This window comes from Electrophorus electricus, chromosome 18 (genome assembly GCF_041902795.1).
Source record: "Electrophorus electricus isolate QZ-2024a chromosome 18, ASM4190279v1, whole genome shotgun sequence".
Classification (NCBI taxonomy): Eukaryota; Metazoa; Chordata; class Actinopteri; order Gymnotiformes; family Gymnotidae; genus Electrophorus; species Electrophorus electricus.
The window spans coordinates 14,922,226-14,936,409 of record NC_137514.1 but is presented as its reverse complement, the minus strand read 5'-3'; the positions used below and the strand labels follow the sequence as shown (position 1 = coordinate 14,936,409).

Genomic DNA, 14,184 nt, shown 5'->3' with positions numbered 1-14,184 from the left:
TGCACACGCCCCCCTGCACAACCTGCCTCTCTTTTGTTTGATGGCTGAACACACGAGTCACACTTCAGCGCCACAGCCACAGATACTTTCACTGAGGCTCTCTCTGTGGTTAATGTTTGCTGTTTTGACTAATATGTGGCACTGCATAGACCTCAAGGGCCATAAATGACAAATGTTTATGATACACTTTTACTTATTCAAGTTTATAGGTCACTCATAATGTACGTTTTATGAATACACACAGGCATTTATGAACGGCGCCTCCCATCTTAAAAGTATTTGGTTATTATTCTCATTATGATTATTATTATTATTGTTGTTGTTATTAACTCAGTTTTGTATTACATATAGTACATATAGTTATGATGACTTGTTCAGATGATTAATATCTTTTTTATGAACTATGCAGTTAGGTAACAAACTGTGAGCAATGTGATGTGAGTTTATGTGAGTGATGTGAGTGTCAGCCTTTGGTGCACATGGAATCTCATTGTGAGTCATAAGATACAGTGAGTCCCACATAACAAGATAGCCTGGCCTATCTATAACAACAGCAGCAGCACACTTTAACATCTAATCCCACGCTAAACACAGTCTTTGATCACCGTATGACTGCTAGATCATTATGACCAAATATGGCAGTTTTCTGAAACTGTTAGAGGGCAAAACCACAAAGCTAAAGCAACAAAAGAAAGCTTCCAGCAATGTTCAAAGGACTGGCAAATAAACAGAATCAGAACTAAGCATGCAGGACCTTTGGCTTCAGTGAGGTTATCAGAAGCGATTAAAAAGAGAGCCCAGAGCTGGCAGAGCCTAACCTAATATCCATCGTCTAATTCTGAGTTAATGAAACCAGCTATAAACCCTGGACAGCATCTAAAGTCTAATATATCACAGATGGCACCAACGGTATATCAAATCTAATAAGTATGTTGTCCGCTACAGCAAAGTATGTGTTTGTGTATATGTGTAAATGTTTATAGAAATTAGTTATGCAGAAGTTCACTCAGTGACACCAATACCAGAGCACACACTCCAAATTTAGTTTTATAGTGAAATGAAAACTCAAACTAATGACAACAAGCCACATCTTACAGAGGATCCTATGCACCATAATAACATAATCTCACATTCTTCCTATCTCCCTTTCTCATTCTCTTATTCCCACACCTTCTCTCTCTTTCTCTCTTACACACACACACACACACACACACACACACACACACACACACACACACACACACACACACACAAAAACAGACCCCATACTTGAACAAATAAAAACCATCTTAGGAAGTTAGCTTACCGCTCCAAATGAATCAGTCACTGCGTTTGTTTGCTTATGCAATATTTACGTTGCGCAAATAAACACAAAAAGCCAAGGAACGGAAATGTTTAGGGACTCGACACAGTCCTCAAAAAGCTTCTTTCGGCGTTTTTTTAAGACGGTCCAGACCTCTCTCGGCCTTCTCTCGAACAGTGTCCTCCACTACCAGAGAAGGAGGCCGGCTGGACGGAGGGTGGGGGAGATGGGAGAGTCAGAGAGAGCGAGTCAAGCGGGCGGTCTGCCAGGCAGAAGGACCCTTTGTGTAAGCCCACTGTGGTGGGTAAGCCCTGAAGGAGGTAGCGGACAGAGACGGAGGTGACCTGGAGAGAGGGAGACGTGCAGCCTGAAAGCTTTGTCTTCTAAGAGTAGACCTACACAGTGCCACCTGATCCAGAGACGCGCACATGCATGTGCCGTCTCCTGTGATGCAACCCGAAGGGGCTTCCACCCAACCAGGGATGCCCTCCTGCCCCTTACAAAGGCTAGCTACGAAATTCAAAAATGGCATTGCAGATCAACTCCTGATGAATTATATTCTTATCCAAACCCACTTTAACTAAACATAGACTTCAGAACTTTTTTTCAAGCCATGTAATCTCCCAATTCAGTCATAGTTCATTTCTGTATGCATTAAGTCTTGTCTATATCTCACATCAGCACCTCCCAGCAAGGCTGCCCATATTTTCTATAACGTGTATAAAGCTGCCTATTAACCTTTATCTTTATGAGCCACCATTGTGCCGAATACATTCTCGGGGCCCCTCTGGCCATTAAACACCACATGACACAGTTGATAGTCAAACCTGTATCCTTGTTAAACAGCTGTAAAGTTTTACCATGTGCGCCGCACGTCGACCGATACCACAGGTCCGCAGACTCTTAGCCTTAGTTATGCTGCATTGAGGCTAAAGTGATGTGGAAGCAAATATTTCTGTTTCATATTTCCAAGGTTATATGTAACGAGCAACGACATAACTTGCTGAGAAGAGCACCTTTCAAGCTACTGCGCGCCACGCTCGCCCCATGTCACTGAAAGCGTCCCAGTGGTGGCGTGTGTCACTGTGATGAAGAGCAGGACAGGAGTGTCAGAAGGCTGGGATGGGACCAGAATCCCAGCCTGTAGGATTCGCATCTAGCACTGCGGCGGAGGATTATCCGATCCTGCTGCATTCACGCCAGACTTCCAAATATAACATGGACCCGGAATCGACAGGCAGCGACCGCCTGCATCACACTTCCGTGGATGATTCTTGTGTATGTTAATAGTTGGCCTATAGCTCTACGCTTCAATTACAACGCTATAAGGCGTGCTGCGTGCTGTCTGTGCACACGTGTGCAGGCATTGTGTTGTTGCCAAAGAATAATAAAATACAAATTAAAATGATCTTGTTTTGACTCAGCGATGACGAACAGGAAGAAAATGTAACGACAACTGTGGTGATGACGTGTGATGACGGTTTGAGCTGCAAATTTGTAATAAAAATAAACTGCAAAAAACAAAAGACACCACAAAAACATATAAACTGAAATCAGGCCAGCGAGGATCTGCATTATTAGCAGTGTCTTATTAAGCTGTTATTCAAGATTGTGTACACTGCTGCAGTGCATTTAAAGACCCTTGCTTCTTATAAATGGTGTTTCCTATCATTTATAATTATTCATAGCACAATCGCTCCCATGGTTCTAGTATTGGAAAAACTGCTGCTCCTCTGCACTTTCTCCGAAGGTTTAAATACGCTCCAATGGGGCAATTGTTGAAGCCTTCAAAAACCTGGATAAATCTCTTTTGAAAACATAATAGTATAGTCCAGAGTGTCTTTAGATGTCCTACCCGAAAGAAAAAAAAAAACAAGCTTTACCAACCACACTTTCTAGCAGGTGTAATGGCCTTTATTTGCGCAGGATGTTTTGTGGCAATTGAAAGCAGTTCCAAACATGCTGTTGCCAACCGTCATTCTGAATACGCAGGAAGACGCATGTGTGTCAGTGCTGTGAGTTTGCCTTTTTTTAAAATGGGGCTCTACCGGGCTTTTTGAAGGCTTAAATGGTCATTCTGCTGGAATGTACAAGGCAAGGGTTGAAAAATACTAAACTTATTCTTTAAAACAGAGGATGAAAAGTGATGTTTTCTAACTTTACAGGAAGAGTTTTGACACAAAAATCTGAAATTGGAAATGTGCATGGACCAGTGACGAAATAAAGAAAGAATAAAGTGTGTGCACAGTGCAAATGTATAATGGTGTTAAATATTTAATTCTTGTCAGTGCTTCCATTTTGCTTTGTTCTCCCATAATACACCTCTCTAACACTGATGGCCTAAAAGCAGATTCAACAGGGCAGAAAACAGCTTTATTACTGTTTAACTCCACATTTCACTCTCCCTCCTTCTCTTTCATGATCTCTTTCTTCTGCCCTCTCACCTTCTCTCTCTCGTCTCTCTCTCTCTCTCTCTCTCTCTCTCTCTCTCTCTCTCTCTCTCTCTCTCTCTCTCTCTCTCTCTCTCTCTCACACACACCTCAAACCCAAACAACTCCAGAAGCAGACCTTATATATCACCCAGCTCCATATAATATAATATTTAATCCTGTGTGTATGTATGTGCGCTCTCTGACTTCTGCTCCAATATGATGGTGGGAGCGGGTCTCGGCTGCTTCGTTTTTCATAACATGGGAAGGGTGTTCGGAGTTTACTGTGGAACTGAGCATCCTCTAGGATGCTAGTGTGCTCACACTGCCAAAGCACAGAGCAAAGGCACTTGGGTCAAAAAAAGGACAGGGCAAATAGTCAGGGGGCACACGAGCAAGGGGGAAGAAAAAAAAACAAAAACGCAGCACCAGCGAGAGGCGGGGAGGCCATTTTCAAATGGTTAAACTGAGTTCTCCAAGGCTGGTCATCAAAATTTCACAACATGGCTTATAAAATGTGAACAACTGGCTTTGTTCCATTGTGTGGGCTGGGCAAACGGAACGGAATAGGTGTTTGGAATGTACATCATTGCATGACCATGTTAACTGAAGCCACCAGTATTAACCACAGCCAGCGGGACATCCATCATTTCATTTTTAACATCCTGAATGGTCTGCCAAATTAAAGACATATAAGCTGGTACAAAATTGCTATATTAAGTTAAAGGAACACTCAGCATTAAGATATCCATAAAGAACACTAAGGCTTCTAACACTAAGGCTCTTCACATATGTGAAGAGTGGACTTATTTATGTTCTAATACTAGAATGACCCTTTAAAAAGACACCACATTCATACTTGCCGCAATTAAAACACATGCATAAGACATGGAAGGCATTCATAAATAATTATGATAATTACCAGCTCTCCATCGGCGGCCTGCGCCGTGAAATTCATGCTACCTTTTGCGTCTCCAGTGCATCAACACACATTCCCAGGTACCAGTGTGTTATTGCTTCTAATGCCATTGTATTATCGCTACTGATACCATTAGATTGTCCCAGCTGATGACCATGTTGGGGTCCGTGGCAGTTATTTGGTTGTGGTCACAGCTGGATGTATTTTAAAGCTAGTTCATTGTTATTTAATTGAATTATTATTTCATGTGTATGCCTATTTCGAATTAATGTGGAAGAAGCAAAATGTTCACTAGATATGGACAGAGAGGGTGTTGCATTTGTCAGTGCAAAACGAGAGTGTGTGTGTTTGTGCTCGCTGGCCTGTACGTGCTGTAGCAGACGGGCACGCTACCCAGTGCTAATTACAATTTATCAGCTACCATTTGTTACAATCACTGCACCGCTACTATCAGTGATAGAGATTTTGGTATTTTAAAAAAGAAGCTCTGGTTTGTGAGACAAGATTTTATTAATGAAATCAGGCAATGGGAAATTCAACGGAAAATGCATTTTAGACAGCGTATCTGGTATTTAACGGAGAAAAGACTAGATGACTACTGACCTTTCAAAAAAAAAAGTGAACAACAAACCACATCTTCAACATTCTAGATCGGTTTGGCTTGTATAGGAACTTCACAGAGAGAAAAAAAAAAAAAACTACATGCATGCTAAGTATGGATTCGTAAGAGCTAAATGTAATGTGGATTTAAGACTTAAGGTCTTAAAGATATCATTTTGGGAGCACTCAATGAGAGAGACTAATACTGACGGCTACTTAATCACTGACAAACAAAATGGCTAAAACGAAGCTTTGCATGCACAGATGTCGCTTTCGTGCCTAAAGTGTCTTGGCTTCAAAATGAGAAGAGGGGAAGTCCGATCACATGGGAAGGCATGGATCGGGGGCGAGGGGTGGGGGCAGAGATTGTGCTTCGCCCGCCTTGCTGAACTCCAGTGCAGAAGTGGCTCGGGGCATCGCTTTTTCTGATTATTACGCTCGCATCTCTTCTGAACTGACTGAGAGCCAGATGGGCCTCCACCAAGATGGAGGGCGTAGTTTTGCGACAGGGGGAGGCGGGGGGTGGGGGGATCTCATAAATTAGACAATTCTCTCCCGAATTTTCGGCATCACCAAGCATCCCTTCCGAAATTGTAGTCACACCCAGCATCCATTAAAAGGGGGGCCGATTAATGATCTCAAAGGCGAGTGCACAAAGCATGAGAACGATTTTGTGGCCAGCACACTCAGTGGTATGAAGCGAACTCGCTGAAGCTTGTGCCAGTGTGAGAGTGCTTAAAAGGCACGGTGCAAAGTCTTCAAGAGTTCGATTCGCTTTGAGGTTATTTCATCAGTGTTTAGGAGAATAAAATAAACTAAAATGATCAGATCAGTGCACGGGTGAGTCGTTTGAAGTTAGCTGAAACAGATGATGCAACGAGCTGACATGGAAGCTGGAAAGGGACATGCACTATATAATGCTGTTACAATGACAGTGAAATTAAGGTTACTGTATGATGTGTAACGTATAATGACAAGATAAGAACATTCCTTTACCAACAGGCTGGTCATATTCTTGGGTTTACCATTCAACTTTTACAGACATGTCTGCAGCTAAAACGATCAGTTTCTTTATAAAGGGACTCTGCCATATCCACACAGAACAACTGAATTTACTCGGAAAACTTGTTGCCAACCTAGCTGGAAACAAATCGACTAAGAAACAGACGGAGGGCCAGTGATGGGCAGGAGGACTGGCCAACTGACAGTCTGTATTTGGTGCAGATGGCATAACTGATACAGGCTATCTGTCAGGCATCTAAACGAACATGGCTGAAAAATATCCGGTGAAATCTTCTTCTTTTTTCTGCTTACGCAGTGTTGAGAATATCTGAATTGTATCACATATGAGGAAATATCTGAATCTGGGCACCTAAAAACTTGTAGAACTAGGCCAGACAGACGCTGGTATGGCACGTACCCCCAGCCCCAGAAAAAGCACCACACCCAATCCTCAGCTTTCTGGGTCAGTTTTCCAGACACTTGCCTCGATTACCAGGGGACACAAAATTGCCTGGATTAATAGAACCATGACTAGGGAATGAGCCTTTCCTCGTGAGGGTCGTTGGCCATTTTTCCTCAGTGACCTCACGTAAGGCATGATCAGAACGCAGAGCAGGGATGTAAACAGGGATTCATGTATGCTTGGAAAACAGTTACAAAGGTTAAGCCAGACCTTCTGTTAATAGATAAGCTAGGGGAGCCATTCCAAGCGCTCAGCTCCTGCTATGCACAATTGCGCAGCAAAAGTTTCTGATGACCTGAGATCCTTACAGAATTCGAGCCATCTGGTACACAGAAATCCAGACACTAATCCAGTCTAGAACTAAACTGAGCAGACAGTGGAAGTTCCTCTTCTACCTTTTCAGCCATGGATTAGGGTTAAGCCATTAAGCAAGCTATTTTTCAGTTTGAGGAATGAATCAAACATTTTATTCTTCATAATGCCAAAAGGTGTCATTGGCTTTTTATTTATTGAAATTAACATAGTTACTGCTGCTATGTGCTCCTATTATTAACTGTTGTTGATCTTGTTGTGTTAGTATATAATAATGCATCATGTTTTGCAGCCTGCAAGCAGAGGTGTATGGAGTAAGCCTCCCCTGTCCTGCTTATAAATGTTTATCAGGACCTTTGTGCCTTTAACAATTTTCCCATCATGGTCGACGCACCGAGTTTAGCAGACAGACAGACAGAGACAAGGTCAGACGGCCCAAGGGACTCAAACGTCTTACCTTCTCAGCCATTGTCATGGCAGAGCCACCATGAATTCCCAGGATGGGCATGGAGGTCTGAGATGAGACGAAGTCCAGCATCTGTGCAATGGCCTCCTGGTCTGTGCCGTCGCCGTATGCCAGCCCGTGCAGTCTCTGCCGAGACATGAGCTCACACAGGTGCGTGAGCATGCTGCCTGGGTCCGTCTGGTTCACCTGCACGCTGAGTACGCTCATGTCCAGGGGTGCGGCGACACCCCGGGACGGGCGCAGGGCAGAATCGGGTACGCCGCGCGTCTGGCCCAGGATCACCGCTACACTCAGGGTGGGGGGTTTCTCTGCTGCCTTAGACCAACCAATCAAAGCCCAGAGGATCACCACCGAATGGACCACAGCTGCCATGTTTCTCGGCTTCAGCCCCTGCAAAGACAGACAGACAGCAGGCACGCTTTATAATGAATGAATGCTTTATATTAGGTTAAAATCAACTGTTGCTTTTTGACATCTTAAAGAGTGCTGGCAAATCACAGTGGTCTAGACCACTCACACTCAGTAGAACTGACACATATTATGTATGTCCAATTACTCTGCTCAGCTGTGGAAGGTTTGTACATGGAACAAGAGCTTCTTTAGATGCATAACAGTATTTTACTCTTTCCATCAATTAAAAAAGCCTGTATTTTATTTTAATTACCTTAAACGATTCAATGGGACAATGGTTCATTTACTGTTAATTACTGAGTTATTTCTGGAGAGTGTGAGTGCATTTAAACGGCTTGCTAATAAGTGTATTAAAATGGTTAATTTGGTATATGGGGGAATCTGATGGCTTGCTGATTCCAGATGTCCAGTGTGGCTGTGTCTAAAAGCGCAGTTATTATTAATGGCACAAAGCAATAACTGGAACATTACAACATGATGAGTAGAGAACAGCTTACGCAGGGCTCGGAGCAGAAGTGCTGCTGTTAGCAGAATCAGCTGACTGATGGACAGCTCAGCAGAGATTGACACCCTTGTTGAAGATAAAGCGAAAAACAGCCGAGAAAATTTCCTTCAAGAAGTAAATGTGCTTCACATTTGCTGGCACTCCTAGAAAGTGTGAATGAACAAAATCTGCCTGGTTCTGATTAGCCTATATTCCGCATTTTAATATTTTACTTTTGGTTCATATTTTACTTTTTAGCATACATTTAAGTATTTATAAACTCTCAGGAAATCAATAATTGCTTCCTATTTTATAGGAAGTGTAGAGAAAGTTTATAAATTGTAGTAGAACTTTAGAGGCGACACAGATGCCAAACTCCCTCTACTTCTCCATCAGTATTCTAAGATACATCAATGAGATTAGATAAAAGGTGACTACATTTTATGAATCCAGGCAATCACTATAAAAATGACAACACACTTGAAGTACCATTATTGCCTCTCTGAGTAATAATGAACAACTGGAACAGTGGTGAAACTGCCTAGGAAAGATATTTTGTCCACACACACAGAGAAGGGTGACTAAAAATGTTCAAACCCCCCCCAAAAAAAACAGCACAAGTTTGATTGGAAGACAGCAGGTGTTGACTGCATCTTGGGATGTACAAGTCTAAAACACTATGGCAAGACACCCCTGCGTGAACAGCTGTTGGCAGGCGGAGGCTTCAAGCCTCATCTGTAAATTTAAGGAGGTGGAGCTTACTATATAGCACTAAAACCCCACCCACTGAACTTGGCTTGTTGACAACATATGTGGTCAGTGGCCTTGGCCATAAGAAAACCTTACAAAGTCTCACTGATGGAGTCAAGCTTTTCCCACCATGGCTTCAGCACCTAAACCCCACTGATAGCCGGAGAAGGCGAATTGCAAGCAGGGGCCAAAGGTGGAGACGTGGATGAGATTTGGAGACATTCTGTATGGAGTAATGGGCTCCTTCACTTCCACCACCTCACTAAACAATCTAGAGAAGGACCTCCACAGTTGCCTGTGGAAAAGGCGTAATTCACAAAGTACTTTTAGTTTTTTTTGGTCTGATTAAGATTGTGATTTTCTCATAATGCTGAGCACAGAAACATTTGTCAATAAAAAGCTTTAAACTTTAGACTGTATTTTTCAAATACACTTTTTGTACTGGGAGAAAAGTCTTTTGTCCTTAAAGAAACCTAAGCTTGGTTACTAAAATTTGACATATTATTGACCTGAATAACTATAGTCTGGGCCAGGGAGTGATGTTTTAAATAGTACAATACTTGAAATGGACCTGATATCTGAACCACTGGATAACTGAACCATTTCTGTTAGGTAACAAGAACATGCGAATACGTCACAGTTCATGTTATGGAACCTCAACATGCTCAGTCAGAAAGTTTTTGGAAGTTTTCAATCATGGCCACTATGAATAGAGCAACCGCTGTGTGTGAAATGTGTAACTGCTCAGTAGATGGAGTTACTATACTGGGTCACAGGGTGATGTATTCTCATACCTTTTACAAAACAGTTCCCCATTTAGATATCAGGTCTGGGCTATTTTTAACTTTATGCTGCTTGAATGTGCCCTGCTTTTTTTCCAGTGCATTCTTGTCACTTCATATAACCTAATAATAATGGCAACAAACCAGAGTTTAGTAACTACAATGTCATCATGAAGCGTATCCTAACTTCATTCATTTTTTTCCCCCTCACAGGATAAATTCTAAATGATTATGTACTTGTCAAGCCATTAGCCATTCATTTATTTATACTCACTGGTATACAGTACCTTCAAAGAAACAAAAATCAGGCCTAATCCAAAGTAGGCTCATTAACGTCAAACTAATTGCTTAATTATTTTCATTTAATGGTGCAGTGTTTGTTTATGGGGTTTAAAACCCTGCACGCCTCAATGCCCACAGCAGGAACTCACAGAGAGGCACTGTGCTCCATTGCCCCTGTAACTTTCTCATTTCCTATACTCACTAACATCTGTAATTAGCAAAGTCAGAGAGTGATCAAGTAAAACACCCTTCACTTTGCATGGAGAAACCCAACATGGAGCTCTCCAACTCTATTTCTACGTTGGGGTGGAGGTGGTGCTGGTAGTGTGTAGCTAAGGTGATTTTAAGGTAACTTCACAGCTACTTCAAATGCATTAGTGAGGGGGATTGCCTAAACCTTAATTTGCCTTAAGTCTCACTGTGATTAGACCTAGCTTTGAATTGTCTGATTGGAGACATGTCTGCCCTTGAAAAATCAAGCATGATTGTCAAGCCTGCTTCTCTCTCTCTCTCTCTCTCACACACACACACACACACACACACACACACACACACACACACACACATACATACACAACTTCATCACTTTTTCTACCTCAAAATTTCAGCAATGCGCAGTAAAGTTCCTTTTTTTGCCAACATGAGTAAATGTTTGCGTGAGTGCTTGTGTGGGAGAGATTTAGACCTTCTCTCTTAACATATGCCTAGAAGTATCCAGAACAGTTCTGATGACCTTTCAAACTCTACATTTCATAATTCAGAATCATGGCTTAAAGATACTGTGTTCTGTTTGGCGAGCATCACCACTGAGCTTGACTGTCTCACAGCAAATGAGGAGTTTGTGGGCGGACTATTGAATTTAACTGTGTAGAAGGCCGAGGGGTCACCTATCCAAAACCTTCCTCTCACTACAAAAATGTGTGTGCGCACGTACACACACACACACAGAGAGAGAGAGAGAGAGAGAGAGAGAGAGAGAGTGAGTGAGAGAGAGAGAGAGAGAGAGAGTGAGTGAGTGAGAGTGAATGAGACTGAGTGAGAGTGAGAGAGCGAGCGCAAAAGAAAGATTTAGCTATTACTTGCTGCCTAAAATATACTCTCGGTAATTCGAGCCTGAAAATAATTACTTTACCAAACTGTCTGTGTGTGTGTGTGTGTGTGTGTGTGTGTGTGTGTGTGTGTGTGTGTATGTCTGTATGCCTCCATATTCCAATACAGGAAAGACTTCGTTCATACTTAGCCTTATACGGTAGAGGAAAATATCAGAAAATGTGTTTGGCCAACGTGACTGCATCCAAAAACTGTATGTCCCCTATTACGATCATGGTGGGAGCTGCGAAACAACGGCTCCCCCTGTCGGATCGTGTCACCACCAGCCTCACTGAACACCCTACTTGAAATATTTAATGCGGAGCCTACCTTGAGTGTCACGAGGTGTCAGGGAAGAAAACTCTCCGTCCTTTAAATGTGCCATTTTGAAAAATCGGTAATAGTTTCTTAATTTCATCCACAAATATCTCCGGACAAAAAAGACGCTTTCCTCGGCGCATTTTCGGATCTTCTCAAAGCACCTTGCCAAGAGTGTAACTGTTTGAAGTTGGTCTGAAAAGAAGCAAACACAATCCTTATACTGTGTTATATGTTATTTGCAAAACACAGTCGACGCTTCTCGTATTCTGGCGTTTCCGATAACACCCCTGTCAGCAAATATAGAGGTCTGGAAGGCTCACAGATCGCTATGCCCCTCTCACACAACAAAATACCTCACCGGTGTTGTCTTGTATCAACTAAAAAACAACAACAACAACAACAACAACAACTCGTGTGCCTACTGATCAACAGAGTCTGAATAACGGCAACATACAACCGAAAGACTTTAAACAAGAATAAAAAAGATCAAGGTTGAATAGGTGAGCTGCAAGCCTTGGTGGTTTAAAATGACCGCCGGTATGCGTGGTATTCCCCTCACGCGCGGGTTTCTGTCCGTATGTAGGGCGCTCGCGCAGCAGGTGTTGCGCATCAAGGCTTAAGAAATATCAGTTGTTTTTTCTCTTTCTTTCAAAATAAGGCCAACAGTTTCATTTACAAGAAGTTGTGAGTCTCCTTCCGTCATGTAGTATTAAATGCTAAGTGACAGCGAGCAAGGGCAAACATATATTCTGTGAGAAATATTATTCACTGTAGAATAGCAGAACTTACCCCGTGTGTTCTTTCAATATTTCCCACATTCTAGTCTGAAATTACACCGTTTCCTGTGTCTTCTGGATTAAATCCGTCAAGTTGAACGTCTACAGCGGCGTAAATCCACCAGTGTCCTTGTGTTTACCGCGATCATTTCTACTCGGATTTCAAGGGGGAAAGGGGTTTAAAAAACCAAACACGTCTGGTGATTTTGGCTCAGAGAAACTATAACGAGTCAAGGCAGAATTTTATTATTTTTTTTAAATGGTTTTTAAGTGCGATCCGCAGTGGAGCAGGTCCGCGCGCCCCTTCTGGGGGGGATTCCGTCAGTATCACATCCTTTCGAGGGAAAAACGCACGCACGGCGAATGTGCACCCTCTGCGCCTTTCAGGAGACGACGCGGGGAAGTTGCGCGTCGGTACGGATGATGAGACCCGTCTGGGTCCAGGTCCTCTGCGACGGCGTCGACTGAACTCGAGACAACCGGTGCGGGCAAAAACTGTCTCGAGCGCGTTCCCTCCTGAACATGCCAGTGCACCCGCCGGTGCCTCCCACGCGCTGCGCGCCAGATAGCGACTTTGATTCTCTCAAACGAACTCCCTTTTCATTCAAAATATAAAACACGAGATCTAGAAGGCGGATGAACGTTTGTATTTGTCTACGTAAGGAGGGTCAGATTCATTAAATTAGGGAGGGGATATTCAAATCCCTCCATTATACATCGCGTTAGGAATCGTAACCGCCTCAACTTTCTAGCCCATTAAGGTCTCGGATGCACATCGTCGCTCTGATTCAAGTAAAGGTTAGATTATAGTCAGTCAGTCAGTCTCTCTCTCTCTCTCTCTCTCTCTCTCTCTCTCTCTCTCTCTCTCTCTCTCTCTCTCTCTCTCTCTCTCTCTCTCACCCCCGCACAGTTCTGCATTACAGCCTGAAATAATGACGAAAACCATAAACATCCCGCTCACTCGATAAGCGCGTCAAAACTGTGGAAAGTATGGCAATGTATAAGCCAAGAGCGTCAGAGCCATAGTAAATCATAATTTAGACGCTTCTGTAAATAAATAATTTTTCCCGCTCGATGTTTCAAGCCATGACCCTCGCAAGACAGCAACATGAGGAGCAACATGAAAAGCAATAACCCTTGCCAGGAAGCTAAATAGTTCAATCCACAATATTCCACAATATTCAACCGTATCGCGTCTGTCTCACTGATCAAAGTGAATTTTGCCAACTCAGTTTGCGTTGATAATTGGTGGTTTACTGACATGAGTCAGACGGTGCCAGCTGTGTAATGCAAGTCTCAAGATCTGCTTGAGAGTGATCCCCCAAATAATACAATTAGGCCAGTTTTGATTTGTAATGGCTTAATCAGATGTCATGAGATCAATCAGCACTTCCGGGGCAAAAATAACTTTATGCGGACACACCTGTATTTATATTTACAGCACTACTGGAGGCATCAGAAATGTAACCTACCTGAATGATTTATCAAGGTCAAATTACAGATGCATATAATAGACCTGCAACTGGGAATATACAACAAAGCAAACGTGTATAAATCCCGTGTCTCCATTGGATGAACACAGTAGAGTGATTGTGTGGTATTCAGTGTATTCAGTTTAGTCCTTAACAACTAACATGGAAATACATACAGTATATATGCCATAGGATATACGTATATACAATACGTATATTGTGTTATTGACACAATAAACAAAAACAAAAAGCACAACAAGGCGAGGCAGAACAACAGGAACATGATGCAATGGCTTCTCAAATTAGAATCAAACTGAGTGCTA

General features: G+C 42.6%; 1 protein-coding gene across 3 annotated transcripts in view; it reads right to left on the bottom strand.

Moving 5' to 3' along the window:
• Positions 1–13,189, bottom strand: part of grin2ab (glutamate receptor, ionotropic, N-methyl D-aspartate 2A, b) — a 58,099-nt gene extending 44,910 nt beyond the window's left edge. Inside the window, exons 1-4 of one of the 3 annotated variants that reach the window (XM_081701688.1) lie at positions 12,403–13,189; positions 11,623–11,805; positions 8,403–8,476; positions 7,486–7,884 (exon numbers count right to left, since the gene is read on the bottom strand). In XM_081701688.1, the coding sequence (XP_081557814.1) occupies positions 7,486–7,866 (381 nt within the window). In that variant the 5' untranslated portion in view covers positions 7,867–7,884; positions 8,403–8,476; positions 11,623–11,805; positions 12,403–13,189. Of the gene's footprint in view, positions 1–7,485; positions 7,885–8,402; positions 8,477–11,622; positions 11,806–12,402 lie in introns of those variants that run through there. The other 2 variants (XM_027015765.3, XM_027015766.3) reach the window with 2 other exon arrangements.
• Between the last annotated feature and the right edge of the window lie 995 nt (positions 13,190–14,184).